Raw genomic sequence first — 25,603 nt, forward strand, 5'->3', positions numbered from 1 at the left:
TCCAGGTTCTGACTTCTGAAGAGAAGAAAGAGGAAGGGTGGAGGAGAGGACACAGAGAGTCTGACCTGCGGGTCTCTCCTGATGTCCAACAGCTTCTGGGTCAGAACTCGGAGAACCATGACAAACAGCGCTCTGTCTGCAGCACAGGGTTCAAGCAAAGTCTTAGTCTCCAGGCAGTGAGGTCAGGGGTGGGGAAGCCCAGGGCTGGGGATTCTCCATCTCTCCAGTTTCACTTCTGCTCTTGTGTCAAGTCCTACTGCCCGGACACTGATGACGCGCGGGCATGTCTCACTCCCATTGGGTGATGCGATCTCGGGGACCCAATCAGCGTCACCGAGGGCACTGGTTACAAAGTCCAGGCAGCCCGCGGGACTCAGACGCCCTGGATCCCAGATGGGGCAGGGATGGCGCAGCGCATGCTGCTCCTGCTGCTGGCGGCCGCCCTGGCCCCGACCCAGACCCGCGCGGGTGAGTGCGGGGTCGGGAGGGAAACAGGCTCTGCGGGGAGGGGCGGAGGTGGCACCGGAGAAGCCCTGTCCCCGAGTCGCCCACCGGACCCTCCGCCCCTTCTCCACCCGCGTCTCGAGCCCCGCGCCCTGCTCCCCTCCCGGCCCGCGCACCTGCCCGAGATACCGGGAGGAGGTCAGGGTCTCACCGCGCACCGTCCCCAGGCTCACACTCTCTGCGGTATTTCCACACTGCCGTGTCCCGGCCCGGCCTCGGGGAGCCCCGCTACATCGCTGTCGGCTACGTAGACGACACGCAGTTCGTGCGCTTCGACAGCGACGCGGATAATCCGAGATACGAGCCGCGCGTGCGGTGGATGGAGCAGGAGGGGCCGGATTATTGGGAGCGGCAGACACAGATCGCCAAGAGCAACGAGCAGTGGAACCGAGATAGCCTGAGGAACCTGCTCGGCTACTACAATCAGAGCGAGGACGGTGAGTGATCCAGGGTCAGAAGTCACGACTCCTCCACGTCCCGACACAGAGGCCGGAGACGTCCCGGGTCCGAAGTCCGAGGTTCGGGAGCAGAACTGACCCTTGACCGGTTTCCCTTTCAATGTGAAGAGGTCTGCGGGTGGGCGGGGCTGACCGCGGGGTCCCGCAGGCTTTCACACGCTCCAGGGGATGCTCGGCTGTGACATGGGGTCGGACGGGAGTCTCCTCCGTGGGTACTGGCAGTACGCCTACGATGGCTGCGATTACATCGCCCTGAACGAAGACCTGGAAACGTGGACCGCGGCGGACATGGCGGCGCAGATCTCCAGACACAAGTGGGAGCAGACTGGTGATGCAGAGAGACAGAGGGCCTACCTGGAGGGCACGTGCATGAAGTGGCTCCGCAGATACCTGGAGCTCGGGAAGGAGACGCTGCTGCGCACAGGTGCAGGGTCCGCGGGCAGCTCCTCCCTCTGCCCTCGGGCTGGGGCTCAGTCCTGGGGAAGAAGAAACCCTCAGCTGGGGTGATGCCCCTGTCTCAGAGGGGAGAGAGTGTCCCTGGGTCTCCTGATCCTCATCACAGTGACTGCACTGACTCTCCCAGGGCTCAGCCTTCTCCCTGGACAGTTCCCCAGTCTGTCTCAGGAGGGAAGGAGAGAAGTTCCTGACTTAACAGCAGGGGCTCCCTGCTGTCACCCATGGCCTCTCCCAGGCTGGGTTCTCTGCCCACACCCACTGTGGACTCTGACTCCTGTCATGCTGGGTGTGTCAGCCCTTACACCTCAGTACCAGAAGTCTCCTTTACCTGATGGACTCCCCTATACTAGGCTGGTTCCCCCAACTTCTAGAACTTTCCAAAGAATACATCCTCACAGATCCCTCCCTGTCTGTGGGGTTTGCATCCCCCCCCCCGTTGACACCCCAATTCTATCTATGCCTAAAGTGGTGAATGGTCACATGAGCACTTATGGGGTACCGTGGAGGAATATAAATTGTGGACTTTTGTTTTTTATCTTTTCTTTTTTCTCTTCTATTCTTTCTCTTTTTTTTTTTAAAGGAATTATTTTGCTTCTCAGTTTTTGTCTGCACTGGAGTGATCCTGTTTCTCCATGCCCTTGTATTATCATTTGTATCTGTCTCCACAGGTGCCAGGGGAGTCTGCTAATCTGGATAATTAGACAAGTTAAATCAGGGTTCTCATTAAAGGAGAGATTCTTGGGGGCTTAGACTGTTTCCTGTCAGAACTAAACATTCAGGAGCCTCCTGCTCTTCCTCTGCCCCCACAAGTTACAGTGCTCCCACTAGTGAATCAGGATTTGGACTTTCTGAGAGACAGGGTCTTCTGCACTCCAGGGCTGGAGTGAGAGGGAAGATCCACACACCCTGTGAGCACACTGTGTTCCAGTGAGTGCTGTACTGGGGTGCACAGCACACTCCAAGGATCCTGTGTAACACACCTGTACTCTGTCGGCCCAGAGGCAGGGGCTGGGAGTCATTTTGCCTGTCTGAGTGTCAGAGGTTCTCCACATTTCTGCTACACACTTCGTGATGACTGTTTGCTTAGACTGACAGTTAATGCTGGTCAGCAAGATGACCACAGTGGTTGACTCTCAGTGGTGGCCACCTTCAAGAAGCACATGGCCCTAATTTCTAATTTTGATATGAACTCAAACACATACACAAATTATATATTTTCCATTCCATCTTCCATTCTATGACTGTCTCATGCTACAGAACATCACATAAGGTCGGCCATGTTGACCCACTGGCTCATGTGAATTCCCTCTTGGCTTCTGAGTCCCCCAGGAAAATGTGTAGTTCTGTGCCGAGGGGACCAGCTCTACCTGCAGGTCACTAGTGTAGTGACAGTTGAAATGTAAAAAAGACACATGAGTGATTTAACTGAGTCTTGTGTAGATTTCAGTTTGTCTTCTTAATTGTACAATTTTTTATATCTTCCCCACAGATCCTCCAACAGCACATGTGGCCCATCACCCCAGATCTGAAGGTGATGTCACCCTGAGGTGCTGGGCCCTGGGCTTCTACCCTGCTGACATCACCCTGACCTGGCAGTTGAATGGGGAAGACCTGACCCAGGACATGGAGCTTGTGGGGACCAGGCCTTCAGGGGATGGAACCTTCCAGAAGTGGGCATCCGTGGTGGTGCCTCTTGGGAAGGAGCAGGATTACACTTGCCATGTGCAACATGAGGGTCTGCCTGAGCCCCTCAGCCTGAGATGGGGTAAGGAGGGTGTGGGTGCAGAGCTGGAGTCAGGGAAAGCTGGAGCCTTGTGCAGACCCTGAGCTGGTCAGGGCTGAGAGCTGGGGTCATGACCCTTACCTTCATTTCTTGTACCTGTCCTTCCTAGAGCCTCCTCCATCCACTGACTCAAACATGGCAATCATTGCTGTTCTGGTTGTCCTTGGAGTTGTGGCCATTGTTGTACCTCTGGTGGCTTTTGTGATTAAGAGGAGGAGAAACAAAGGTAGGAAAGGACAGGGTCTGAGTTTTCTCTCAGCCTCCTTTAGAAGTGTGCTCTGCTCATTAATGGGAAACATCCACACCTGGAATTGCTGCTGCCAATTCTGGAAACTTCCTAGTGTCAAGATCTGCCTTGAACTCTCACAGCTTTTCTTCTCACAGGTGGAAAAGGAGGAGACTATTCTCCAGCTCCAGGTTAGTGTTGGGGACAGAATTGTCCTGAGGCCATTGGAGTGACGCTGGAGACGTTGGTAGCTCTGGGAATCCATAATAGCTCCTCCAGAGAAATCTTCTGAGGACCCGAGTTTTGCCTTGATAGGTATACCTACATGTACATATACATATGTTCTGTTTTACCCTAGGCAGGGACAGCTCCCGGAGCTCTGATATGTCTCTCCCAGAATGTAAAGGTGACACTCTGGGGCCTTCTTGGGGAAGGGTAATATGGACATGATTAGGTTTCAGGGACTCCCAGAATCCCCTTGAGTGGTGGGTTGTTGGGATGTTGACTTCATAGTGATGGTTCATGTGTCTTGTTCTCTAGCATGAAGACAGCAGCCTGGAGTGGACTGAGTGACAGACACTGTGTTCAGGTCTCTCCTGTGACGTCCAGAGTCCTCAGTATTCTTTAGATGACAGTGTCTGATGTTCGCAGTGATCCTCTGGGCTCAATGTGAAGAACCGTGGAGTCCAGCCTGCCCCTGCAGCCCAGGACCCTGTCCCTGTACTGCCTGTGTTGCCTTCTACAGCCAACCTTCCTGGTCCAGCCAAACACTGGGGGACATCTGCATCCTGTCAGCTCCATGCTGCCCTGAGCTGCAGCTCCTCACTTCCACACTGAGAATAAGAATCTGAGTGTGAACTTGATTGTTAACATTTTGACCTGAGAGTTGATTGCTTGTGAATTTAATGGATTAAGAATACATAGAATTTTTTAAAGAAATAAAGGGCAAATGGAGAATCTTCCAGAATCTGTGTCACTATGCTGTGTGTATCTGTTGGGAGAGGATGAGGCTGTGGGAACTGAGTGTGAACAGGGCAGTGCCCAGGTGGGCTCAGTCCATTATTAACTCTGAAGGGGTCACTCCTCGGCTGTGTCACCTCCAGGGTCTGCTTTCTCCTTCATTATGAAGCACATGCTGAGAGTCTGTGATCAAAATGACACAGGGAAGGCCTGAGCCTAGTCCTGTCCCCAGGATGATTAGTCTCCAGGGCTAAAGATCAGAGACTCAACTGTGGATCCTGTAAAGTGCTGGGTACACAAGATAAGTCACACTACATTTCTTCCCACCCACTTGGTTTAGCTACTAATGATGTGGTGGTGAAGCTGCTCTGGGCGCTCCCTGTAGCCATGCTACTGTTGTCATTTCTGCTTCTCCTTCTTTCCAGTGTCTTTTCCAGGGTTCTCAGGTATAGGATGTGACTTTCTGTTCATCTCTCAGGACCATATCCACAGCTGAGATAATTGACTTAGGTTTTTCAAAACCTATTTTTAATAAGGGTTCTTTTCTTTCTTTTTTATTTTAAATTTTTTATTGGATATTTTATTTACATTTCAGATGTAATCCCCTTTCCCCATTTCTGCCCCCCCCCAACCAAGAGCATATCCACAGCTGAGATAATTGTCTTAGATTTTTCAAAACCTATTTTAAATAAGGGTTCTTAAATGCTTAACCTCTCTTCTACCCACCACCCACCAGAAGTTGTGGAAAAGCAAGGTTGTTAGGATACAGGAGAAATGGACTTGTTTAGAAATGGTTCTTTGCAACAAATCCAGTCTCCATTGTCTGGTTATCAGGAGTTCAGTTCACAAGAATCAGCCTTGGCAGCTCAATCCAGAAGAAGCCAGAGGGCTCAGCTGTTTGCTGTTTACAAGTAGTTCCTTGGGGTGATTTCAATCTCAAATTGTCAGGATTCCAGCATTCCAGGTCAGTCGTGTCAAGACAGCAAACCGGAATCATCAGGTGTGGCACAACCCAGCAGAAACAGCCAGGGCTCCACCAAATAATCCTGAGTCAGCAAGAATGACCAGGAGCAGCAGGGGCACCAGGAGAAGTTCTCTGCTGTGACTCTCTCTAGGGAACAAAGATCAGCCAAGATGAAGACATGAGACCAATGAAGCATTGCAGAGCCAGCTGTGCAAGCCCCCCATCACTGTCCACTGTGTCCTGTTATACTCCCTCCAAACATCTCCTCCTCACATGAGTCTTGCTTCAGCAAAACACCATGGGAGTCTGTCTTAGCAAACCTCCACTTGAGTCTGTATCAGGTGACATATCCAGAAACTTCCACTTCACTCTACCAATCAGCCCAAGTCTGCAGAAGCAGCAAGAAGCCGCCAGAACATCACCAGAAATTTGTTTGGTGCATTTCTTCTTCTATTTATTTATTTATTTATTTATTTATTTATTTATTTATTTATTTTTGGTTTTTCGAGACAGGGTTTCTCTGTGTAGCCCTGGCTGTCTTGGAACTCACTCTGTAGACCAGGCCGGCCTCGAACTCAGAAATTTGCCTGCCTCTGCCTCCCAAGTGCTGGGATTAAAGGCGTGCGCCACCACTGCTTGGCTGTTTGGTGCATTTCTATGTATGGAGTCACAAGAAAGAAGAATGTTGCTTTTACATAGATAAGACAGGGATGGTTAAAGAAGCATGAAAAAGGTCAGAGAAGGCCCTGAGAAAAGACAGAGACAGAGAGAGAAAGATAAGAGCTGGTATAAGAATTGGTTTTCAACTTCTCCATGGCTGTCAACCTTATTTCCTTTCATTTTGGGACCATTAATTGGGTTATTTTTGCTCATTTCTTTTGTTCTCTGGGCCTTAAATAGCCTGCCTAACTTTGTGAAACAACAGATAGATAATTTGGTAGCAAAACCTTATCATAAGTTACATTATCATAAGTTAGCTATGGAGGACCATGAGACTCAAGACAAGGTTGTTACTCCGTCCATGGTGTTCCCAAAACCCATCTCCACTCACCCTAAAAGGAGACTTCTGCCCCTAGACCAAGCAGAGAAAGGCCACCCAGAACCCTCTCTGACTGGTGGTCTGAATTCTTGCTTAGGCTGCGAAGCTAAGCACTGCAAGGGGATATAAATAAAAATTTAAAATATCCTTCTGTGTTCCCTGACTGACAAGCCTGACTGCATAGGGGTTAAAAGTATCCCCTCTCCAGGAGAAAGACATCAGGATGGATATGGCCCTCATGCCTCACTGGACAATGACAGAAGGACCAGAGCCATTACAAGGTCCCCTTTAATTACTGGAGGTCAGGCCTCTATCCTTGCCTTTGCAAGATTAGAATCGTCATGGTCCTTCTATACTTAAAGAAGGGAGATGTAAGGGGCAGCCTTGCTTATACACTGAAGGCCTAAAGTCAGCAATAGGTCTAAGTCAGCCTGCTAACACAAAGTCTTGGTGTCTGTGGAAAAACACTGAATAGATAGCTATACGATATTGTAAACAGGCAGCTTTGGTGGAAATTTACCAGCCTGGATAAGAACAAGTAGTCATGGGTCTTGTGAATAGTCATAGACCTTGGGTAGCCTTGGTGGATAGTACCAACTTAGATAAGGACAAGTGAATCATAGACAGAGTCATAGTGACCTGTTCCCTGAACCTTTACCCAGCTGACATCTGATATCTGTACTCCCCCTGAACATCTATGCTTCTGTGTCATCCCCTTCCCCACATCCTGCCTTTTTGTGCACATAACTCCTGTGTGAAAAAGTAAAAATCAATGGTTTGATCAGCCTATAGACAAGCAGTCATTCTTTGCGTCCACCTGTTTCCACATTCTCTCTTCCAGGTGATCTCCCCTGACCCTGTTTAATGCCCTGCTGGATGGGGCAAATATCCAATAAAAATAAATTTAAAGAAAAAATCTTACAAATTTTAAAATAGGCAAACCCAAATGAGTGCATGAATGCAAAATCTTTTGAAAATGAGATCTCATATATCCCAGGTGTTTCTCCTAATCACTGTTTTTTTTATTTTTTTAAGATTGCTTGATTGATTGATTTTTTGAGACAGGGTTTCTCTGTGTAGTTCTGGCTGTCCTGGAACTCACTCTGTAGACCAGGCTGGCCTCGAACTCAGAAATCCACCTGTCTCTGCCTCCCAAGTGCTGGGATTAAAGGCTTTCACCACCACTGCCCGGCATGATTTATTTTTTAATTTATGTGTATATGTGTATGTTTTTTTATGTGAATGTCACACGTGTACAGGTGCCCATGGAGACTAAAAATGGTATCAGATCTCCTGTGGAACCTAATTCTGGTCCTCTAGAGAAGCAGCACATACTCTTTATCTACCCAGTGATCTCTCCAGTCCCTCAGACACACTAGGTAGTCACAGTTAGTCTTCAATTTCTGATCCTCACACCCCTACATCCAAAGATCTTCATGTACCATCATGATCAGCAGGGTGAAATCTCTGGAAAATCTGAACAAAGTTTGTTAAGAACAGTATATGTGGAGGAGAAAGTTAAATTTTCTAAATACATCAAGCAGAAAGAAAGATATTTAGCATTAGAGTCTCCATAAAAATCAGAAAACCATTTATGATACATATATCCACAATATATATATATATATTTCATACACACACACACACACACACACATAAAAGTTGAGTAAAAGTTTTTACATTAACCCACTCTTTGTGATGAAAGCTTGTAATCCCAGCATTACAAAGGAGGTGGAGGCAGGAGGATTAGGAGTTCAAGGTTATCTTTAGCTATGTCACTGTTTGTGGCAAGCCCCTGAAGTACATGAGACTGGGTACATGTCCACAGCTCCTGGTGGTCTCCGTGCTCTCAGGAAGTGTCTAATGCTTGTCTGCAGCTCACGGCAGAACATCCTACTCTTTACCAGTCCTCCCAGGCCTGTTACTCCATTCTCCTCTTCAACTCATCCTTATCAGAGCAGTTATGACTCCAGTTAATAGATAACTTAACCTGCAAATGCTTCTGTAGCTAGGAAGTTGCAGAGCTGGGAGGTACACCCAGCCACCAGGGATCAGCCCTGAAGCACCAGCTATTAAACTACACGAAATCTTTTAATTACTTTTAGTTCTGGTACCAGTAGGTTTTCTATACGACAAATAAGCAAACATATCACTTCTAAAGCATTGGTTTTGATGTTCTTTTATTTTTGCATAATTCATAATCTATTAATTGAAAGCAACGTTATTTTCAATTTTATCCTTTTTCAAATATATCCTATATCTTTAACTGCTCATGAATCCTCTAAACAAAAAATGGTCCCTTCGTCCCTTTCTTTCTTTCTTTTTCTTTCTTTCTTTCTTTCTTTCTTTCTCTCTCTCTCTCTCTCTCTCTCTTTCCTTTCTTTCTTCCTTCCTTCCTTTTGTTCATTCGTTCTTTCATTCTTTCACTCTTTCCTTCTGATATAAAGGCAATACTTATTTATGCACTGCAGTAAATAGCTTACTCAAGTGCCGCAGTGAAACTGTGTAGACTGTAATTCAAGGCCCTTTTCTCTCTGAACACACTGTTCATTTGGAACTGTAGCAATTGCTAAGCACAGAAGCTCATAACTGATACCTGATCTCTTGCCCTAAACATACTCTCATTCCAACTTACTGTTACTCTTCTTCACCTATCGTGTCCGTCTGCTTCTGCTTTTTTGAGACAGTGGCTTATCACAGCCCAGATCAGCCTGGACCTATGATAGACAAGTCTTGTCTCAGATTCATGATGCTCTTCCTACCTCAGCCTCAGAATTACTGGGAGTGCACACATGAACCACCACGCTCACTTTGAAATAAAGACTTGCACTTTCTCTTGAAGAAAAAATAAATAAAATAAAATAAAATAAAATATAGCACTTAGGAAGCTGAGGCAGGAGGATCAGGGGTTCAGGTGTAAGCTCCATAGCAAATCTTAGGCCAGCAGGGGCCACATGAGACTGCATTACAAAATTAAAATAAACCCCAAAGAATAAAAACCAAAAAGCTACCTGGGGTGTATGACTGCTCTTTCTGTACTGTTCTCTTTTGTCAGCCTCTGTGAACTATCTGCATGTGTGCAAGAGACAGTCTCAGCTTCACAATAATACTGAGTGATACTCTGGTGACCATGCAGGTGCTGACACCTAACATATAAAACAGATGGTTCGTCTCCTTGCTCAAAGTCCACCTGGCACCTAAAAGTACCATTAAACCTGGCAAGGCCGCTGAGTGTGCCCACAGCAGCCTTGGTCCTAGCTATGCCTCCTGGTTCCAACTCTGGCAGCTGGGGAAAGGTCTGGAAACAGGCTGGCTGGGCCTCTCTGTACAACCCACCCCTCCCCATCTGCCAATGGTTCCTGGACTCCAGGACCTTAAGTGGAAGGCCTGTGCCCTTGCATCTCCCACAGGGATGTCCCTCAAGGCCTTCTTTCTTCCTGCTTACCCTGGGAGCTGCTCAGGGTCCCTGCCCTCTGTGCTGTCCTTCAAGGATTGAAAGGCATCTAGGCCACTTCTGGAACTATCCAAAGAAGCATAGAGGGCCTTGTGCTTCGCCCTGCCATGGGAAAGAACAAGCTGACTGTTTCTGGAAGGCCTTGGGTCCGTGTATATGTACCTAGCTCACTGCACTGTTGGGAATGGAGTGCAGTTAGAGAAGCCATCTGTGTCCCCATGATGGGGTTCCTGAGGAAGAGGAGGGACACACTACATAGGACCTTGGAATTTCTGATCTAACTTTGCTCCCTGTGCTTTTGAGAATAAACTGACATCAGGAGAAGAATTCTTCCTACAGAAGGATGCTTTTCTCTGCATATGTCCACTACTGACATCCTGGGAAGAATTCCCCTACAGAAGGATGCTTTTCTCGCCTGTGTCCACTACTGACATCAAAGGAAGAATCCTCCTATTAAAAGGAATGCTTTTCTTGCATGTGTCCACTACTGAGCCCCTAAAAGAAAAAAAATGCCATCCATGTTTTTTTTTGTAAAGAGCAATATAAATATATTTTCATATAGATAAAATACAATAAATAGGTGTGGGTAAGGGCTGTACAGCAGGCGTAGCTGGGAGAGTCAGGGCCCTAGAGACTGCTAGGGCCTATGTATCTGAGGTAAAATGTGATAGCAACTGTCCCTTTAAGACAGAAATCCTGCAGGAACAGGCTGGGAGCACCGAGATGGGGTGCCAGCCCTGGGCCTCAGCCTGAAGGACCCCAGGGTCACCTGAAATATTGCCACTAGTCACCAGGACTGTGGTTCTGGTACAGCCCTCAGCTGGGGGACGGGGTGGGGGGAGAGCCAGCTTAGAGACTGTAGAGAGGTGTCCAATCATCTCCACCTGCCCCAGGACCAGAGAGGGCTGGGTGGGTGTGGCCTGCTGCACATGCCTAGCTGGTGGACGTTGGGGGAGAGGGGAGGCAGCGGGGTCCAGGTGACTTCAGCCAGTCCTCAGCTTCAGGACCCTGGAGAGGGGCTCTTTGGCGCTGGAATAGATGAGGTATGAGCCACCAGTGGTGTTGAAGGCCTCCCAGTCCCGACAGCCAAAGGTGGGGAGTTTGTGTACGGCCACGAAGCCCTCGTAGCCTTGCCACCTGCGGAAGAGATAATCAGTGGGACCGGTGCTCCCAGGGTCAAGTGGGAAACTGAGGCCCAGGAGAGAAACTGGTCCCATCCCAGATCCCGAAGCACCCTCACATCCAGCCGGGACCCTGTTCCAGGCACCCTAAGTATTTGGGAGAGTGAACTCAGGAGGCCTGGCTCCTCTTGTCTCAGAACCAGGCTTGCTCCAAGCACAGTGTCCTCTGCCTCCAGCCTTGGCAGCTCCAGTCTCTGCTTTCCATCCCAAGGCCAGCAGGTTCCCATAGGTTGCCTTGCACAAGGACATGTTCCCCATAGTTGGCTCCATGGTCACAGGACAGTGTCCCTGAGTGGCTGACTCCTAGGTCAAAGGGCAGCAGTGGCTCTGATGTTAATATTTTCCAACATTATTTTGTCAAAAGGTGCTGATCGTCAAACCCAGCAGGTGAGGGCAGGCTCTGCCACAGCTCATTGAATTGGCTGGGCCAGCTGAGCAAAGAGCCCCAAAGACGGTTTTCTCTCCACAGCCCCAGTGCTGGGATCACACACATGGGCTGGCTTTTGTGGGGGTGCTGGAGATTGAACTTGGGTCCTTTTCAGTAAGCATTTTACTGAGCAATCTCCTATATCTTTTCAAAAGTTTCTTGGACACCATTATTCTTCAACACAAATTCATTTTTTTCTTTTAAATGTATTTCTTTTATTTTACATATATGAGTGTTTTGCTTGTGTGTGTGTGTGTCATGTGTCCTATGATTTTGAATAGTCCTGTGACCTTCCTAGACTGTGTGTGTGGAATTGGAGTTATGAATGGTTGTGAGTGGGCTGGAGAGATGGCTCAGTGGTTAAGAGCACTGTCTGTTCTTCCAGAGGTCCTGAGTTCAATTCCCAGCAACCACATGGTGGCTCACAACCATCTATAATGAGATCTGATGCCCTCTTCTGGTGTGTCTGAAGACAGCAACAGTGTACTTACATACATGAAATAAATAAATCTTTAAAAAAAAAAAAAAGAATGGTTGTGAGTCACCGTGTGTGTGCTGAGAACCGAATCGGGGGGTCTTCTGAAAGAGCAGCGAGTGCTCTTAGCCGCCGAGCCATCTCTCCTTTAACAAACCCTTTAGAATTTTCTTTGTCATGTTCAGTGAATCTACAGCAATGAATCTGAAAGTCTAAGCAAAGTCATAACTTTCTAATACACTATAAGTGACAGAAGCATTTCAAGAGAGTGGAGTCCTGAAGAAGCAGGTATGCGGGGGGGGGGGGTGGGTGGTGGTCACAAGAGGTTCCAGAAACTGTCCTGGTGCCGGGTGCTGGGAGAAGCTGTATCGTATCCTTATAAAGTTATAGTCTACAAGATGTGACAGACAAACTTCATTTCCTCTCAGAAACTGGAGTCTGGGCTACTGTTGGAATCTGGAAGGATGCAGAAACTCCAGAGTTAGCAATTGGGATCTGGGGTGAGGAAAGTCCTCAGTGGCTCATCTCAGAAGAAATCTCTCCTTGTCCGGTGTCCAACATCACACCAGCAGATCAACCTCTCCCACCCCAAGTGCTATGGACGCCTAAGGAAATCACGAGCCAGGCAGGCCGAGCCAGGAAGGCCGAGCCAGGCAGGCCACTCAGCATCTCCCCAGCTGTGACGTTTAAAGCCACAAGCAGAACTGTTGGCTGTCACTACTGCTGTCTGAGATAGCTCTGGAACTTTGAGCTGGTTAGGTAACTAAGCCATAGAAGCCTGGTCAGGTAAGGGTGCCACTACCTTTATAGCCACTGACAGCCAGTGTGGCGAGGACCCTGAGAGGGGTGTGGCCCTTGGGGTGTAGCAGATACAGCCTGGCATCAGATTCCCTGCCCTGGCCAGACCTAGGAAAACACACCCTCAGGCTGATGGTCTTAACTTGTTCTGAGCCAGGGATCACCTGTGACAGAATGGAAGTCCCCCCCACATCTTGCCCCCACACTGTGAACCCTGACGTGGGAGGATGACCCCTGGCCTTCAGCAGTGCTTACCTGTAAATAATACTGTTCACTGAGAAGGTGTTTCCGTCAAAGGAGTTCGCAACCACCAGGAAGTGATCTTCTCCCACGGAGAAAAACTCCCAGTCCAGCGCACTAAGGAGACAGGGGGCGGGGTGAAGACATTAATACCTTGGCAGAGCTGCTGCTGGAGCCTCATGCTGGACTCTGAGCAGGTCTTGTCTTCTGAGTTACATCTCACTCTCCCACTATGCAACGTCTTCCTTCCTTCCTTTTGTTTTTAAGATTTATCTTGGAGCTTGGAGCTCAGCGGTTAAGAGCACTGTCTGCTCTCCCCGAGGACCTGGGTTTAATTCCCAGCACCCATGTGGCAGCTAGCAACTGTCTAGTTCCAGGGGACCTGGCATCTTCACACAGCATACATGCAGACAAAACACCAATGGGCATTTAAAAACAAAATTGAAAAACAGAACAAAGCAAAAAAAAAAAAATTTTTTTTAAGGGGTTGGGGATTTAGATCAGCGGTAAAGCTGGGTTCGGTCCTCAGCTTCCGGGAAAAAAAAAAGACAAAATAACAAAAAGATTTATCTTCATTTTTAAGTGTGTTCATGTGTGCGTGCATGCATGCGTTTGCATGCCAGTGTTTGTGTAAGGGCAACCCCCACAGCGGCCAGTAGAGGCATCAGATTGCACCTGAATTTGGAGATACAGAGGATTGAGAGCTGCCCCAGGCAGGACCTGGAAATGGAATTCCAAGAACCCTGTGGAATGCCTGCTGCATTCTGGGTAGGTCACCACACTGGGCCTAGCCTGAAGCTCAGCCCTGTGATTTGGCTGTAGAGACAGTGTATCTGCAGCTGAGGTTGGAGGTAGTGAAAGTCCTCCCAGAGGAACTCCATGTGGGTGGGGACAGCTCTGCTTTCTCAGTGCTGACTCGGTGGCCCTGCAGAGCCAGTGGGTCAGGATCTAGCAGGGCATACTAGGAGGGGACACCTGCCCGAGCCCCTGTATCTCCCTGATGCTCAGCCCTGTGCCATGAAGACAAACCATTTCTCCTTGTGGAGGTGTCAGGCCTTCTCTTGGTGAGCTCACATCTTTTCTTGTGAGAAGAAAACAGCCACAGATACAGAGCTAGCCATGGGGGTTATCATGGCTACCTGCTCTGGCCACGTGTCCTGGGAGGAAGCTGGGGCTAGCCCCAAGAGGCCTTTCCTGTGCCGCCCACCCATAGACTCACTCTGCCCTTATGACCTGGTTGCTACCTGCAGGTTGGGATGTCCTGGAACTTGACAAAGGTCTGAGCCGTGACGTTCAGCTCGTAGATGACGGAACTGAGGACGTAGGTGTCGTTTTGGGCCTGCATCTGCACGTCGTAGCTGTGACTGTTTGCCACCGCGAGGAAGATCCTCTCGCCGATGCGGAAGACCTCCCAGTCTGCAGCTCCGAACGTCTGGAGTGAATGAAGAGCAGCAGAGGAGGCCCGGTGAGGATAGCTCCCGGTGCCATGCTACCAATATCATCGCCACCGTGCCCAGTGTCTTCCACTGAGGCCACCTGGCTGCCATCCTTTTACCGAGAGTCTAAAGCAGCGTTCCTGCTTGCTCAGAGGTCACACAGCCTCATGAGGTGTGAGGTGGTCGGGGAAACGGAGCCCTTCCTTACCACAGACCTGTGCAGATCCTTTTGTATGAGGGGCCTACACAAAGGAAATGCACTGACGGTGGTATACATAGAAGGAGTGGGCTAGAGACATTCACAATCCTGGTCCGGGGGGAGGCTCTGAGCGAGAGATGGAATGTCACCAGAAAAGCCCTAGTAGATATGTGACTGCCTAGGAATTCAGCGGGACAGGAGGCCAGGGCATGGGGAGGACGGTGCTAGCCCGTATGGGGGTCTAAGGCTGAGGACCGTGCTCTACCCTTGTTCAGGAACCCAAGCCACAGCCAGGGGCTCTGTAGTCTTAGCTCCTGCTCAGGTCTGTATCTTTGGCCCTGGCCCTGACCTACACAAAGAGAGGAGCAGCTGGAGTGGAGGGAGACGCCTTGTGGTGGTGAGGGGTGGAGCTCTGGAATGTGGCCAATCAGGAGGCGGAGCCTATGGCAAGAGGAGGAGCTAGGATCAGGAGCCACAGTCCATCAGAGGGCTGAGGCTGCCATGGTGGGGTCTCAGGGCTTCAACAGAAAGGCTGCCCAGGAGCGTGGAGGCCGAGGGTGCAGAACTAAGGCCTGGAACCAAAAGCAGAACTTAGACACAGCAAAGCAAAGGCTAGAACCTAATTTCTGGAGGCCAATGGGGCCAACAGCTAATTTTAGAAGCTTGACTTTCTTCAGAGGGAGAAAACAGCACATGCAACTGCTATAAGTAATCACCATGTCTACTAGCCAGCAACATAAGCCCTATGGGGACAGAGTTGAATCCCGCATTTGGGTACAGTTGACTCCTGCTGGACTGTTGGTTAGGCGATTCCCCTATGTCTCGGGATAACACCTTGGGCCAGCGTCTGTTAGGATTCTCATTGAACAATGAGGACCTGAACCCAGGACAGGGATGTTCAAGCCATACAGCCAGTAGGAACCAGTAGGAACCCATAGCTCTCCAGCAGGCTGCTTCTCTGAACAAGACAGACTATCCTGGGGCTGACCCAGGTTGTCCTAGCTGGGGACGGAATGAGCCATGCCGTAGATTATAGACAGGTCAGTTGCATGCCTTTGCTTCAGACGATGCCAGGGAGCCTCCTGCTTGAAAGATGTCTTGCACATCCAGTGTGGGAGATGGCTCTGTTATTTCCATGTGTGTGTTCATATGTGCAGGTGTACATACACATGTGTGTACATGTATGTGGAGGAGAGAGGTCATCCTTAAGTATGATTACCCAGTAACCACTTACTTTGTTATTTTTTTGAGAGAGGGTCTCTCTGTAGGACCTGGGGTTCATCGATTAAGTTATCAGTGAGCCCCAGGGATCACTTATCTCTGTCTCTCTAGAATTTAAGATTACAAGCACGTGTTTACTTATGACACACCTAACTTTTGTTAGTTTTTTTTGTTCAAGACAGGATTTTTCTGTGTAGCCCGGGCTGTCCTAGAACTTACTTTGCAGACCAGGCTGGCCTCGAACTCAGAGATCCACCTGCGTCTGCCTCCCAGTGCTAGGATTAAAGGCATGCGCCACCACTGCCCAGCTCACCCTAACTTTTTTACGAGAGTTCTAAGGGACTAAATGGTAGGTTAGCACTTTACCCACTGAATCATCTTCACAGCCCTCCTCTGGAGGTTTTGTAACCTGCCCTCAGTATAGGTCAGTTAACTCCTTGTCTGCACATTACCCAAGAGCCCCTGTTCCCTCGCCGGCCATGGTCTGGCGCTGGCTGGCCAGCAGAATGTAACAGTATTCTCTCTGTGAACAACAGAGGGCGCTAATACCCGCTGAGCTCAGCCACCCAGGGAGTGGGGTAGGAACCAGCTGGGAATCCAAAGAGGAGGCTGGTGGAAGACTGATCCAGGACGAGCTTGAGAAAGCCTGACAGGTTGAGATGAGATTCATCTGAGGAGTGAAACTCTGGAAGACAAGAGCTCCAGGGGTCCTGGGCCACAAAGTCTGGGGGCAGGGAGGAGACTGTCTGAATTAGCCTACCCTCTCCTCACAGGGCTGTTGGGACCAGTTCAGGGCCACCCCAGTTAACCTGCAGAACCTTCAGACTGCCAGACCCCCACCTAAGCAGGGTATGGCACAGGCAGTGCCCTGACATGTTATTGCTTCTTGCCAAATGAGTGCTGAGAAAACAATCCCTGTCTGTTCCATACCTGCAGGCAAACACACCGGTGCACTCTCGCGCCCACAGTACATGTGTACATGCATATGCACATGAATCTGTGTGTGTATGTACACTGGAACATGTCCACATGCGTGTATGACACATACGTACAGTGTCTATGCACACACACGAATGTATGCACATGCGCGTATAAACACGTGTGCATACCCGTATACACATCACTTGTTGGATGCACACTCACCTGCAAGCCTGTGTCTGAACATGTGCACACGTGTGTACAGGCAGGTGCCTGCAGGAATGCACATACACGCCCTCACAGTATGCGTCTCCCTTGGAGTTGCTTGCCATTTGCTCACCTGTGCTATTGGAGCCTGAAGGGATTTGCACAGGAAGCCCTGGTCCATACCAGGCTGCTCTGTGACACTCCGGGGTAGCTGGAGGCCTAAGAGCACACTCTCCTGGATCTGTGTAAGAGGTGTCAACTTCCTGCCTGGGGCCAGGCCAGCCTCAGTGAGCAGCTAAGTGTCTTTCCTGCCACTCAGAAGCCCAGAGATGGGGGTGGAGCCTCACCTAGGGGCTGCCCGGGACTTTGGGAGTACAGAAGAGCGACTGATGTGTAGGGGAAGGGGAGAAGACAAGAAAGGGTCTCCAGGAGGCAAAACTAGCAGGGCACCTGAGGGTACATGGGGAGCAGGGCAGGAGGAAGCCATTCGGGAGGGGCCTGGGGAAACAGAGACACCTTTGGGGCACGGAGCTAATTAATGTATGTCAGGAGTCTTCATGGCGTATGTGAGGCTCACCCCACTGGGCAGGAGCTGGGACAGAGGTTTCAGTCACCTCTTGGAGAGCCTGCTGTGTTCTAGGAGAGTTACAAAGCCTGCTGTGTGCCCAGGCATGCGGGGCTCAGAGGCAGCTCAAGTTCCTGTCCTCTTTTTGAGCCCAGTGGGCCAGGGCCAGGGTGCTGACTTAGAAAATGTGAGTACCCCACCCCCTACTCCACCTAAATATCAACTATTTGAGAAGTAATATTCTATTCTCCCTGTATCCCACACAACAGTTGGGATACAATCCTATAAAAACATTTATTATTATTATTATTATTATTATTAATTTTTTATGTAAGATTCAGTTTGTCCATGGTTCCTTGGTAGTGTCTGACAGGGACTGGTGGAGACCCACAGGGACCCAGCTGACTCAATCTCTGAACCCTTGGCTGGCCAGGTGGCTGGCTCACAGCTGACTAGTTACTGGCAAGTCCTCTGACTATTTAGTGTTGTGACACAACACAGTCTTATGATTTGCAGCCTGTCTGTGCGGGCTACACCGAATCGAAGTAGCTTTGCTGAGACCAACGAAGCTCCCAGCAGTGACCTTAGTGGAGGCCACAGGTACAGCCAAAGGGCAGCAGCCCCTAGCATTTAGTGAAGAGTCAAAGCAGAACCCTTAGGAGGTGGGGTTCCACGCTCCAGAGGAGGACGGGCCCAAGAGTGACTCTGCTGAAGGAGCGGGGAGGGGCACAGCTAGAACAGAGCAGCAGAAGGCAGGGTGCAGAGGCAGATGCAGCTGGAAGCCACTAGCCACCTGCAATCACCAGGGAAGACACAGAGAGGAGGGACTGGCTCAGCCCCACTAGAACTGCAGGCTGCCCTTAGGAGCAAGCAGCTCCCCCTGCCCCGTCCCTCTACCTCCTCAGATCCCACACACGTCCACTCTCATGCTTTGCCAAAGTTTCCCTTCCTTAGCTTAAATCCTTTCCGTCCTGGAGAGGCATTAATCCGTTCCCCGTTTGCCTTTTGCAATGTCACAGAACACGAGCTTTTGAAGCAAACTAAAACTGGCTACCCTGAACATACCTGCAAGCTGTGGGGATACACACCTACCTCTGCAGACAATTGCCTTTCTGGAAGGGTCTGTGCTGCAAGCTCCCATCCATAGGGAAGGCACTCCCAGGGCACCATGGGTAAGTGCACAGTGGTTCAAAGGGAGACTCCAGGCATTGGGAATCTTACAGCCTCGGGCCAGGTGAGCAGAGACTGGCTCCCAAGGGTGGGAGCAGGACAGTGGAGTGGTGCAGAAAGAGACCCTTTAAAATGCCTTCCTTAGCCACACCCTCCAGGGTTTCAAGCCTCCACCCAATCCTCTCTGACCCCGGTTAGTGCAAGATGCCTTGTTACACCCTATAGACCCAGAGAGCCGCAGACACTGACCAATCAGAACAGGGGCGTTGTGGCCCATGGGGAGGCCAGCTGTGAGCACCCAGGGTGCCCTTCTTAGTAACCCAGACTCGACACACCCAAGCTTTCCTCAAAAGCACACGTAGCCATAGAAGAGGTGAAGGCTAAGACCACCTGGGAAGACACCAGATCTTGTAGCATTCAGAAGGGAGAGGCACTTGGGTACTGGGTCAGAGCCACACTATCACAGAGCCCTGCCCCTTGGTCATTCCATGAAGCAGGCACACACTGCACATGGGGTCCATGGCCCCGTGCACTTGAGGACCCAGGCTCCTTACCAGGAATGACTGGAAGAGTTGGAAGGCGCCGACAAGCCAGATGTACACGTGGGAATGCACCTGGGTGGAGGTGCCATTGAAGGTGTTGGCCACCACCAGGAAGGAGTATGGCCCCACGGTGAAGAACTCCCAGTCGTAGGCACCGGACGTGGCAATGGACTGATTAGCCTCGAAGAGCTGGCTGCTGGGGTTCCACCTGTAGACCACGCTGTCGATGTTGTGATTGTCCCCTGGAACCAAGGTCAGTGCTGGGGAAGGGCGCTGTCCCCTGGGGCCCACAGCTGCTTGCAGGATACAGCTTGGCCAGGGCATAGACAGCTACTGTGCATGTTCCCTGTATACCCAAGTTCCTCCCTTACAGCACCCCTCAGATAGCCTCTGCCTCCAGCCTCTGAGCCTGTACGTGCAGAAGAAAAAAAAAAAGCCTACAGGTATCAGAACCTTCCCTAATCTGAGTCCTATACATCTCCAGCCTCACCACCTCCTGCCTTAGTCCTCTCTTGCCCTAATAGGTTAGACTTGCTCATGCTACTCTCTCTGTTTGGAACATCTCCCCCATGATGCTCCCTGGAAGTCTTCCATGAATAGTGGTGCTCCCCAGGTATTTCTCTCTCATAATGCTCTATGGAAGTCCTCCCCCCATGATGCCCTTTGGGGAGGTCCTCCCTCGTGATATTTCTTGGTGATGCATCTTCTATGGTGTTCCCTGGACACCCTCTCTTGTGGTGCTCCCTGGAGGTCCTCCCCTGTGATCCTCCCTTCATGGGGTTTCTGAGAGGAGACCCCTGGTGCTGCTCTTCCATGGCCCTTCCTGGAAGGTCTTCCCTTATGGTCTTCCTCCCCAGTGCCTGCTCTGCAGGAGCACTCACCCTTTGGGGTACCCTGTTGTTGGAGTCTTGGCCTCCCCTGAGTGCAATGGCTGAGGCTTCACCACCCAGGCTGCCTGCTCTCAGGGGAGCAGCAACGGCGGCCTCCTAACTGGCTCCCTCTAAGGCCACACACCCATCAGCGTTAATGCTGTTTCGACTTCCCCTGTTTATGGTCAGTATGACGCCAGCTAGTTGTGTTGACCTGTGGCTCCTCCTCACAGTGAGGAGGTAAATGGCAGGTGACAGTCCACGCCGGGGCTCGGTGGCATCTCTGGTGGGCCAGAACCACGAGGCTTCCCTGTCTTCCTAACCTAGTCGACCTGAAGCTGTGATGGAGTTTATGTGGCCTATCTGTGACCACGTATTTCAGGGGTAAGCTGCAGGAAACAGGTCAAGCATGACTTAGTGTTTGTGTGTGCATGCACATGTGTGCATGTGTTGAGGGGTGCGTATGTACTTATGGCATGTCCATGTGGGGGCTACAGGCCAATCTCCAGTGTTATTCCCCACCTTGTCTTTTTGAGGTAAGGTCTTTCAATGGCCTGGGGGTCACCAATCAGGTTACTCTGGCGGCGGTGACTCCCTGGGATCCTCTACCCTAGTGCTGAGATTACAAAGGCATGACACCATGCTTAGCTATTTTTTGTAGGTGGTAGTCGTCAATCGCAGGCTCTTATGTTTACAAGACAAGCACTTTACTGACAGAGCCGTTTCCCAGTCCCAACTTTATATATAATATATATATATATTTTAAAGAAGATGAAAAATTCACCCTTGCTAACAAAGTATGCAATGGTTTCCTTCCAGGTCAAAGGCCACACTTGTCTTACCTTCTCGGTGGTTGGCTACCACGAGGAAGTGCTCTCCGCCCACCTCAAAGGCCTCCCAGTCACGGGCGCTGTGGGTGGCGATCCTCTGGTAAAGGGTGAACTTCAGCTTCCTGGGGCTCCATTTGTAGATGACTGAGAACTCTTGACCCCTTTCATTTGGCCCAAAGTTAGCCACAGCCAGGAAGATCTGAAAGAGAAGCACTATCTTACGTTGGTACCAGACCTGGAGCCGGATCTGCAGGAGTCTGAACTTCAGCATCTTTCCCACATCTACAGGGAAGGATACAGGACAGACTGAGTGAATACCAGAGTCCTGGTGCTAGAACATGCTCAGGGCTCAATGTGGCATCGTTGTGTGGCTCTCCCGGGGACAGAAAGCATGGTTTTCATTTCCCATGTGCTATTGTGTGCACCGCCCGCATGCAAATGAAAGACAGTGCGCATTCATTCAGGGGCAAAAATACCTCCTTCCCTTATTTTTCTGTTTCCAGGTATTTCTTGAATGCAAAATAATTATTTTTTTAAATCACAAAGAAAATGAAAAAATTTCAGATGTTATTAGGAAAAAAACCTACTGGTAACACTATCACTGGACACATTGTAGCCCTACTGGGTAGTATCAGGTTTTACCTCGTTCATCCCTAGGGTCTGGGGTGAGCCCTCTGCTGAGCTAGAGCCCTTGGAGACAGCCACACAATGCTGTCTTCAGGACAGCATCCTGCCAGGCAGGCTTCGGGAGTTGGGAAGAAAACATTCCCTTCTCCTGCTGTGGTGTGAATGCCCTCTCCTGGTGTGAATGCCCTCTCCTGGTGTGAATGCTCTCTCCTGGTGTGAATGCCTTCTCCTGGTATGAATGCCCTCTCCTGGTGTGAATGCTCTCTCCTGGTGTGAATGCCCCCTCCTGGTATGAATGCCTTCTCCTGTTGTGAATGCTTCCTCCTGTGTGAAAGCCTTCTCCAGGTGTGAATGCCCTCTCCTAGTGTGAATGCCCCCTCCTGGTGTGAATGCCCTTTCTCTGTCCAAGTCCTCTGCTCAGTCCAGCCCAGGTGGGAAGGAACTACTACCCAAGGCCAACTCTCAGGCCTTGATCTCCAGAGAGCTGGTACTAACATCCATTTTCACATCCTGAGTAGCCACTGTGGTAGATGACATGCTCCCTGCATTGCGATTGACCTAGTGAGGTTACTCCAACAGTTAGTGATTTTTTTTTTTTAAATGGTCTAACATAGTCCAGGCTGGCCTCAAACTCTCTATGTAGCTAGGGGCATGATTTTGAATGTCTGATCCTCCTGCCTGCACTCCCTGCGTTCTAGGATTATAAGATGATTATAAGTCACCATTACCACTTTATGCAGTGCTGGGGACCGAACTCAGGGATCTCTGCATGCTGGGCAAACACTCTACCAACCAAGCCACTTTCCCACCTCCAGTCTGTACAGTTTTGATTTGTAGTGAGTTACACAGGACTAGACAGACTTTTAAGCTGGCGCCACGTCTGCCCTGTGTGGAGTTGAACAGACTCCTTACAGGCACACCCCTATAGCCTACAGCCTGTGATTTTGAGCCCGGTCATCCCTCCTAGTGAGGGCTTGGAAGCCCAAGAGATGCTTTGGCCTGCAGAGTGCACAGGCATTCCCACCTGCGGACCCCACGGAGGCTCCCATCAACAGGGAAGGGGAAGTCACCTGTACAGACTTGCCTTTTTCCCAATGGTGAAATGTCGCCATGACTGCGCCTGGTGTGTGGCGATGTTCTGATAGGAGACAAATTTCCCATCTGCCCACTTATAGATGGCTGATCTAGCCTTCCGATTGGCTGCGGCTGCGAAGAGTCCCACGCCAGGGATACTGAACACCTCGATGCCCAGTGTCTCTGAGTTGGTGTGCAGACTCTGGTGTTCTTCAACGTAGTCCAGCTTGGTCTTGGCTTGGAATGGGAGGATGGGGACCTAGTCAGTGTGCATAGGAACGGAGCTGGGGGTTCTTTTAGGAGTGATTTCAGGAGCTCTGTGTGACTTGGCTCCTAGGCCCAGGGCCCTGGGATTTATAAAGATTTTCTTTGGAGCCCCATTTTATCCTTGAGGGAAAGGCTTATTAAAGGGAGGCTGCCCCTGTCCACTAGGGTGCTTTGGGGTCTGTGTAGCCCTAGATTCAAAGAGGATAAAGGAGAGGTCTGAGTGTCTGTGCTGTACCCTCTTACAGACATTAGCTAGCTATCAGGGAAGAGTTGCTGAGAGAAGCCAGCCATGTGTCTCTCATGTCACAGCCTAGATGTGCCTATTTCTAGATTGGACACACAGGTTTGCCACTCCTGGAATTCTGAGGACATCTCTGGGGCTGGACATGCCTATTCTAGGGAGGAAAACATCCTGGCTTGCCTGGGTTGTTCTGGTGGGCACCTGCTACTGAGGTGACTTTCCATTCATTGGCTCTGATGGATGAATGGGACTTCAGCCCATCAGGGTATCCTTTTCCCAGGGGACATGCAGCCAGCTGCTCTATGTGCTTAGGATGCCATGGGCTCCCGAATTCTGGGTCCAGCCTCACCTGCCAACACAGAGACCCATTCGCTGCCAGCACACAGGTACAGTCCCTTCCGGGCAGCATCGAACCAGAACTGGGCACCCTCTGCCTTGGTGCACGGTGGCCGGGATCCCAGGGTTACTTTCATGTCAGCTTCTGTGGGGAAGATGAAAGTGTCTGGCATATCAGGACTCCTTAGACAAGGATTCTATGCAAGGTCTCTAAGTCCAGTGGTCCTCCACCTTTGTACATGGCTGAAGGGAGCCCCTGAGAGCACAGGTCACTGGAGATAGGGTAGGTGTCCCCAACTATGATGTTTCTTGTGTGGCTGTCTGTCCACCAAACTTTAGCCTGGAGGACACATCTCTCTGTTCTTTTGTTGTCACTCCACGGACCCTCAACTGCCCCGGACCACCCTAGGGTTATTTCTCTTCTCAGCAGTAAGTGCTAAGCCATGGACAGTGTTCTTGGGTATGTTTTGATCTCACCACTTCTAGTACATTGGGCTCATGTCCCGGCTTCACAGGGACAGCTCCACCAGCATCAGACAGCCATGGAACACAGTAAAATCCTAAATGCCCAACACAACCAGATGGGGACTTCCTTTATTTATGATGTGAGAATCACAAGGTTTGGGGTCCTGGCTGTCCCTAATCTCATCCTCTTTGCCCAGAGCAGGGGTATATGTGTAGTTGTGGTGGGCTTCTCAGTGTCTGTGAGGCAGGGGCTGTGATTTTTATAAATGGCTCAACATTGCAACTTAACACTAGGACAGAGAAGACCTGGAGCAGAGAAAGCACATCCAGGAGGTGCCGTGGGCTGCAGAGGCTAGCAGGAAACAGATAGGTCTTGGCATGGGCTGGGCTGAGGTTAGAATGACCTGGAGGAAGTAGCTGGGAGTTATGAGCAATATCTGGACAGGGGTCCAGAGGAGGGAGCCTTCTTGATGTGAAGCATGTCTTCCAGCTGCCCAGGAGGCCAAGAAAGGTGCTTGGTCCGCCTGTAGGCTGTCCAAGAAGAGTTCTTCAAGGGACGGGTTGGAGGTTCTGGCTTTTCTGATGGCCCTGAGTATCCTCCTGGCCACTGTGACAACTGTCCTTCTGCCACTGATAGGTGCACACTGGAGAGGCTGAGAAAGGAGCCTGTGCACTCAGGTGTTGGGGGAGGAGGGAAAGCAAGCTCCGCCTACTAACCATAGGGATATTTCAGCACTTCGTTATCATCGGGAGTCTCTGTGAGCCTCTTCAGCACCTGTGGGATGGACAGCTCAGCCAGCCTGGGGTTCCTGCTGGGACACAGCTGTGGGGTGGCATCTGAGCCAGGCAGCAGAACCAGTTGCCTTATCACGCCCTGTAGAGGAAGAAAGTCAGGGACCACTGGTATCTGTAGTTGCTGGAGACTTGCTGGCTAGCCTGCAGAATGAGAGGGGTCTGACTGTAGGTTTACTGGGAAGACAATGGGGCAATTGCTGACCGCTCTTAGTGAGGGAGGGACTGTCCTCATGAAACTAGAGTGACTAGGTCACATTTCTTTCCACCTGACCCAGCTACTCCACCACTGATCCATCCACTGATCTATCTATCTATCTATCTATCTATCTATCTATCTATCTATCCATCCATCTATATATACATGCACCACTTACTTGTCCATCTCCCCAGCCAACAATATCCATTCATTCAAAATCTATCAATCCATCTACCTATTCATCCATCTATCCATCCATCCACCTACCCACCCACCCATCTATCCATCTAGCCACCCAGCCATCAACCCATGCATGCATCTATCCACTTATCCATCCATCCACCCGTGCATGCATGCGTGCATGCATCCATCCACGCATGCGTCCATCCATCTACCTGTTTGTTCATTTGCCCATTCAAGCCTAACACAAGTACATTTCCACAGAGTGGTTACTATGGACACCACAGAGAACTGTAGATCCTAGCTATGGTGTAGACTCCAGGTACCACCCTAGCAGTGAGTACAACACAGGTATAGATGTGTGAGTGAATGGATGGATAGATAGGTGGATGCGAGTGTGAGTAGATGTATGAGTGGATGGATTGGTGGATGGGTGGGTAGCTGAGAGGATGAATGAGTGGATGGATGGGTGGGTGAATGGATGGATAGATGAGTAGATG

General features: G+C 50.3%; 2 protein-coding genes across 5 annotated transcripts in view; one reads left to right on the forward strand and one right to left on the reverse strand.

Moving 5' to 3' along the window:
- Positions 1-404: 404 nt before the first annotated feature.
- On the forward strand, positions 405-3,972 carry LOC114621593 (H-2 class I histocompatibility antigen, L-D alpha chain-like). 4 transcript variants are annotated; one of them, XM_028767938.1, is made up of 8 exons: positions 405-468; positions 672-941; positions 1,111-1,386; positions 2,908-3,183; positions 3,311-3,427; positions 3,586-3,622; positions 3,796-3,833; positions 3,941-3,972. In XM_028767938.1, exons 1-8 carry the CDS (start codon positions 405-407, stop codon positions 3,970-3,972), a joined length of 1,110 nt encoding a protein of 369 aa, XP_028623771.1. The 4 variants fall into 4 exon arrangements, with proteins under 4 accessions (XP_028623771.1, XP_028623773.1, XP_028623774.1 ...); XM_028767940.1 differs by lacking the exons at positions 3,796-3,833; positions 3,941-3,972 and having other exon boundaries at positions 3,586-3,717; XM_028767941.1 differs by lacking the exons at positions 3,311-3,427; positions 3,796-3,833; positions 3,941-3,972 and having other exon boundaries at positions 2,908-3,192; positions 3,586-3,717.
- A 6,657-nt stretch (positions 3,973-10,629) lies between these two features.
- The window catches only part of Tspear (thrombospondin type laminin G domain and EAR repeats), a gene marked incomplete at its 5' end in the record, with an annotated part of 17,119 nt that continues 2,145 nt past the window's right edge, over positions 10,630-25,603 (reverse strand). Inside the window, 8 exons of the mRNA XM_028767921.1 lie at positions 10,630-10,981; positions 12,981-13,082; positions 14,210-14,397; positions 19,236-19,465; positions 20,935-21,121; positions 22,634-22,860; positions 23,481-23,612; positions 24,650-24,806. Coding sequence (XP_028623754.1) covers positions 10,828-10,981; positions 12,981-13,082; positions 14,210-14,397; positions 19,236-19,465; positions 20,935-21,121; positions 22,634-22,860; positions 23,481-23,612; positions 24,650-24,806 — 1,377 coding nt within the window. The remainder of the gene's footprint in view (positions 10,982-12,980; positions 13,083-14,209; positions 14,398-19,235; positions 19,466-20,934; positions 21,122-22,633; positions 22,861-23,480; positions 23,613-24,649; positions 24,807-25,603) is intronic.

This window comes from Grammomys surdaster, unplaced genomic scaffold, assembly GCF_004785775.1.
Source record: "Grammomys surdaster isolate TR1022 unplaced genomic scaffold, NIH_TR_1.0 183, whole genome shotgun sequence".
Classification (NCBI taxonomy): Eukaryota; Metazoa; Chordata; class Mammalia; order Rodentia; family Muridae; genus Grammomys; species Grammomys surdaster.